We start from the raw sequence: 6,000 nt of genomic DNA on the forward strand, positions 1-6,000 counted from the left end.
ACTATGACCCTGTGTTGGACTCTGGGCAGCTATGGGCTGTAGCTGACTGAACCACAAACCTCAGCATATGTTTTTATAAGTGCGCACGTATGTATACATATGCCTACGTTTATGTTCCCATGCCTCCCTGCCCATGTGTGTCTGCCTGGTCATGCACAGCAGCAATTTCTGCAGCAGAGGAGCTGCAGGGAACGGAAGTGCAGGTATCTAAACTAGTTTGGTGTAGGTGTTCAAGCAGAACCTGTAGAAATGATCCTCTGTGTGTGTGTGTGTGTGTTGTGTGTGAGCGTGTACACTCCCTGGAGCACACAAGAATGACAGGTGTTACTCTCAGCACATTTCACACCTCCGTCTTCTTTGTTCAGGCCACAATGGAGGAAGGATTAATTTATTATTTCCTGAGGATAGCCTGCTTGATGTGGGAAGAAGGTTTTTCACTTCTCTTTGTAAATTTTGGCTTTATCAGTCTAAGTGTGACAGCTGAAAAAGCGTGTGCATGTGATGAGTGTGCATGTGATGTGTGTGCCTGAGTAAGTATTTGCTTGTGTGTGTGTGTCTTCTTGTGTCTTCTGGCTCTAGTTTAGGATGGGTTTGTTCAGTGCATGTGAAGAGGCGCAAGAGAAAGAGGATGTGTATGACAGTGGTTCAATTAACTTTCAGTGCCTTGCAGAGGAAGGCACTACCTATGCCTTGTTCTGTGTGTAATGCCAGATAGAGACAGTCAGTGAGGATGTGTCTGCTGTGTGTGTTAGCTCTGTGAACAGTATGTTTTATTAGTGACTGCACAAACAACTGCAACTACTGGACATATGTTTGTCCCTTTTTGGATGCTAGATGCCTTTCTGTTTATGTGTGTGTATATGAATGATGGCAACTCTCTAGTTAATACAATTTACTTTGTATTTCTGGGAAAGCCACGCTTCTAGCTGTTTTGTGTGGCCTTATTTTGCAAGGAGCTATGAAAAGCTGGTGAGCAAAACTCTGAGGAGAAGCACAGAGAGACTTTTTGTTTGATTACGGTTGTTTCATGGGTTTTTTTTCTTGAACTTGTGCACTCTGTTGCATGGAAGACTTGTGGGAGAGAGAGCAGGGCACCAGGGGAAAGAAAGGGGTAAATGAACATACTGAAAATGTCAGAGGTGTGAGAAGAACTTGCCATGATAAAGCATGGAGGTTGAGGCAGTGTCACTTCTGGTCAGGAAGGAACAGGACTGAGCAGAGGACTATACATTTGGTGAGCATCATTGCTTCAGTAAAATTGAGAAGCCAGTTGCTCATTATTTACTATGCATTGGAAGCTACCCAAAGCAGCTCTAAGTGAAATAGAAAGTCAACATGGAAACTTAGCCTGTGGGTAGCTCCAGAACCATCTAGAAAATGCCAGTTCTGGTAGCCCAGCACCTCATTTGCAACTACCTTAGGTAATTGTCTGCAGTATGAGAGAATACATATTCAGGCAGCCCTCTAATAGGCCAGAAAATAGAGGCTTCTAAGGAGAAAGCTATGGGACTTCACATCAAGGAGCAGGTTGCACACCACAAGTGGTCTGAACCCAGGTTTCTTCCCAGGTGGATTAGAAAGGGAGAGAAGCCCTGGAGATGCGTAGAGGCAGATAAGGCCTGCTACAAGTGCAATAAGGGGAGAGTGAACTATGTTTCTGGAAGAAGCAACTTTCCCTCCAGGCTGGGGGTGGCTCTAACCTTCTCCCCCTCTCTTGCAGCTCCCCTGGTGGACCTCACTCCCAGTCACAGTGGTTCGGCTATGCTGATGCTCCTCTCTGTCGTTTTTGTGGGACTAGCCGTGTTTGTAATCTACAAGTTCAAAAGGTATGACCCTGCCTGAGCCATTTCCTTCTCCCCATTTATGCCTTTCACTGAGGTGTTTGGGTTGTGTTTTGCTGGGTTTTCTGTTTTGCAGTGATTTGTTTCTTGGTTTGTAAAAGGTGATACTGCATCGTCTGCCAGAGTACCCCACAATGATGGTTTCTGTTAATGTTTTAGGAAGATTCCTGGCCTTAATATATATGCACAGATGCAGAATGAAAAAGATCAAGAGATGGTCAGTCCAGTCAGTCAGAGGGAAAGCATACCTAATGTCCCTCAAAGTGAGCTGATGGGCCCTGAGCAACTAGTAGATGAGAAGTTGGAAGTCCAGCCCATAGGTAAATAACTTGCAGCATACTGCAGCTGGTCAGACTCTGACTTATAATTGGCTAACCTTTTTCTCAGCCTCCCCCCTTCCCATATTCCTGCACACTCCTCCTCCCATCCTCTTTTGCTGCAACTTTAGTTTTGCTACAGGAAACCTTGCTAACTCTTCCCTCTCCCTCACTGCCATGTGATGAAAGGGAGGGGAACAACTTTAGGCTTTTTCTCTCTCCTAGTTGCTCTATGTAGATCCCCTCCCATTCTCAAAAATCCTGCCAGCACTTAACTTGCGCTATAAGGCAATTTAATTTATTTTGCTGGGGCTGATATAGTTGCGGGGCTAAACCCCACATCCAGGAGAACTTCAGACACCCTCACCTGGAATACGGAGGTGAGAAGGCGATTCGGTAAGTCAGATCTAAAAGCTAAAATATTCGCTGATGTTTTGACTGCTGTGGCCTTCGTGCTGTGCCAGACCTTGTTGCCAGCAGCAATGCTAGCCAGTGGATTCCTAGGGAAATCGAGCAAAACCTGGGATCTCACCATTGGACAGCTGGGTTTGCCCTCAGGCTGATTTCTCCCCAGGCCTCTGTGGTTGCAAATTTGCAAAGCAGGCTTTCATAAGACCTTAAGTGAATAGACTTGAAGTGGGCATACTGGGGTCAGTCACACATTTGCTCATGCTTATATGTTTTCTGTTACCCTGACTGCAGTAAAAGTGTTGGGACAAAGCAGGGAGGTTTCAGCCTGGGGACGTGTTCTGCTAAAGCCAGCATTACTCGAGCATTGCTTAGGCATTGCTCAGCTTCACTTGTGAGGTGACAATTCTGCAGGCCCAGAGCAGAGGTACAGCACAGGATCCCTGCAAATAAGGACATGGACCTATTTTAGAGGAATTAAAGTTTAAAGCTGTTTTGACTTACGCAGGAGTGAAGCATGGTCATAACTGAGATCCTTTATTTGCACAATTTCGTCAGCTTAAGCAAACCTTAGATCCCACCTGAGGATGTCCCTAAAATGTATGGCAGTGTTTGCTAAAGCAGGCTTGGAGTCATAGCTACTGCAGAGAGTGAGCAAGGGGAAGGGCAGTTAAAGGAGGGGATGTGATGTGCTAAGATTGTGGCCTGTGAAACACTCTGGGAGGAAAAAGAAGAAAGTCTCTTGATGAAACTGATGTCTAAGCTGGAAGTCCTACTGCAACTCATACTGATCTCTCCTCACCAGTTCACTAAGGAGAGCTCTGGTAGCTATTAAAAGGTTTTAAGCAGCTATTAATCAGCAGACCTGGACATTCCTGCTTAGCAGAACACAGGATGGAGTGAGGGAACCAACCTTCCCATGTGGTGTTCCCCATACAGAGCAACCCCAGGCCACAGTCCAGAACCCAAGGAAAGGAAATGCAACCAAGGTAGTCTGGACAGAGGACTTCCAAAAGGCTTGTGGATCACCAAGAGGTTTCAAGCCAAGACCCGGAGCGGTGGGTCCTAAATTTTAACAATTCTTTTTTTGTTTGTTTGGTTTTTGTTTTGCTTTGGTTATTTTCCCCCAGAAGCCTCAAAGTCAAAACCAATGTGAGATGCTAAGGGAGAAACACCCAATTTCAGGTCAGGAATTCTCTTTCTAGACTTAGATGGGCTTTGAGCTTCCCCTTTCTAAAAGAATGTCATGACCATGGTTCATGCTGTCCCAGGGGCAGGGAAATGTACGTTTTCACAGGTCACTCGAACTGAAGCAGCAAGGGTCAGTCACCTGCTAGCTCTATTCAAGGTACCTTCAAAACTGCTCTTGCTGGTGTTGGAAGCTAAACCCTCGAAGCCTCTAGGATAAGAGTAGTCAAAAGCCAGTTTTGGGGGTAGGTTTTCATTTGGTGCAACTACAGCATTTCTGGCTTTCTACAGTAGCCAGCATTTTGTGTGTTTCTCAGCTGTGCTACTGGACACTGTATTGAACCAGAAACTGACCTTTTATAACTCCTTGGTTTGCACCTGTAACAGCACTGGTGAGAATAAAAGGTAAACATATGGGATACATAGACTGAATTCTCTATCAGAAGGAATCAGTCCAATAAACTTCCTAAGAGTGTTTTTCCATCCTGTCAGTAAGATGAAAGACGAAACTGAATCAGAGCTCACTGACAAAATGAAAAGGTCTGAACCTGGGTGTGAACAGAATAGAAAGTGCAAAGACTCTTCATTCCCCTATACAACCACCTCATCCTTTTCTGGAAATCAGCAATTTCTTTTTTAATGAGTTTTCTTTCTTTTGGGAAAACAAAGCAAGGCTATAATTGGGTGTTTCTCTTTTGTATGCTTGTTCAGAAGCCAGGTTTTCTCAACGCCTTTGACTAACATTCAGCGATCCTTCCTTGGAGGTATCTGAATGAATGTTCATGGATCATTTAATTTTCTCTTCAAACTCTGGCAGAAAAAAAACACAGTTCCTATTTTCTGGATGTGAGTGGTTTAGGGTCTTCTTTTGCAAATGCAAAGCTTAAGGTTATTTATGAAATCTCCAACACCTTATCATTGCAAATGAGTTACACATTTCTTCTGAGGACCTCAACCCCTCCTTCCCTCCACTCCTCTGCTCTGCCTCTCCCTCTTCTGTTCAACATGGGTGAATCATCTTCATTAGCAAAGAAACACGACATCACCTTCAGTGTTTTGAATGACGAGAAAACTTTTCTGGGAAGAAATGTGTCAGTCTGGAACAGCTGAATCCCAAAGGCCAGCAAGGTGATACCTTCAACATCTTCCTTGGCTAAATGCACTTGTTATTTACTGACTTTTTTTTTTTTTTTTTTTTCCCCCCACAGGAAGTATTTCCACAGCTGCTGAGCCCCAGAGCACAAAAGAAATCCCTACCTATGTAAATGGTTGAATTGAGGACACCGATACATATGTATATCTAAAAAAAGAGGAGAGCTCACTACATTTGGACTTTTTAATTCTTCAGACAACAAAGGGTTTTTAGCTTTAAGCCTGTGCATGTGGACATTATACTGAGACCATAGTGGAACTGCATTGTACAGGTGTTCAATTTTAGTGGGGGGTGGGGGGAGAGGAACTGGTACCACTATTCACTCCTGCAGCCCTTCCCCTCACCCCTCCACTCTCTTTTTTCTGATCTGTCTCTAATTTGTAAAAAATTCATAATGATATAGGCCAAGAATATGCATGGGGGTCTCTTCTTTAGGGAGAGGGGTGGGCTGGGATGTGGGGGGAGAAGGGCTGGGGGAGGTGGGAGGGGGCATTTAGGGTTCTTGGCTTTAGATTTAACTGCTCTTTTAGCACTTTGGGCTGTGGGAGGGCTAGCCGCCCTAGCAGACTTTCATAGGACACACAAAAAATCACACTGGAGTTTAATGGCACTGAAAATATTCTTGGTCAGTCTGGTTTATGTCTTTGTTTGGACTCTGCCCTTCGTTCCTCTAGCTGCAGCTGCTGTCTGTGCCCCACGGCTGCAAGGAGGCTGAGTGCAAGTGTGGGTGATCACAACCACAAGGCCAGGATCTTTCTTAAACAGCTTTTTTAGCCTGTTCACACCAAGGCATCCCACTGTTGAAAGGTAACTTTCTGCCTCCTGACCTTGGATGGAACAGAACCGGCATGCATTACAGGCAGGGAGCTCTGTCCATACTGCAATTGCAGGAGGTTATCGCCAGCATGAACTTACACTGTACTTTGTACCAGCCTTACACCTTCAATTTTGGCTAAGAGAAAGCCCTTGTAACACCCTCAGCTGCATTTAGTGCTGATAGCTGAATTTGTCTGGGGAAGTCCCAGGAGACCTCTGCCTTTTGGCAGTCACCCCCAGGACTGTAATTTTTTTGAAAGACACTTTGTCCATAGAA

General features: G+C 45.0%; 1 protein-coding gene across 1 annotated transcript in view; it reads left to right on the forward strand.

Moving 5' to 3' along the window:
* Positions 1-5,019, forward strand: part of SORCS1 (sortilin related VPS10 domain containing receptor 1) — a 303,971-nt gene extending 298,952 nt beyond the window's left edge. Inside the window, exons 25-28 of the mRNA XM_086467217.1 lie at positions 1,721-1,826; positions 2,001-2,161; positions 3,506-3,624; positions 4,963-5,019. Coding sequence (XP_086323343.1) covers positions 1,721-1,826; positions 2,001-2,161; positions 3,506-3,624; positions 4,963-5,019 — 443 coding nt within the window. The remainder of the gene's footprint in view (positions 1-1,720; positions 1,827-2,000; positions 2,162-3,505; positions 3,625-4,962) is intronic.
* The last annotated feature ends 981 nt before the right edge of the window (positions 5,020-6,000 follow it).

The sequence above is a fragment of the Leptosomus discolor genome, chromosome 6, assembly GCF_034619465.1.
Source record: "Leptosomus discolor isolate bLepDis1 chromosome 6, bLepDis1.hap2, whole genome shotgun sequence".
Lineage (NCBI taxonomy): Eukaryota > Metazoa > Chordata > Aves > Leptosomiformes > Leptosomidae > Leptosomus > Leptosomus discolor.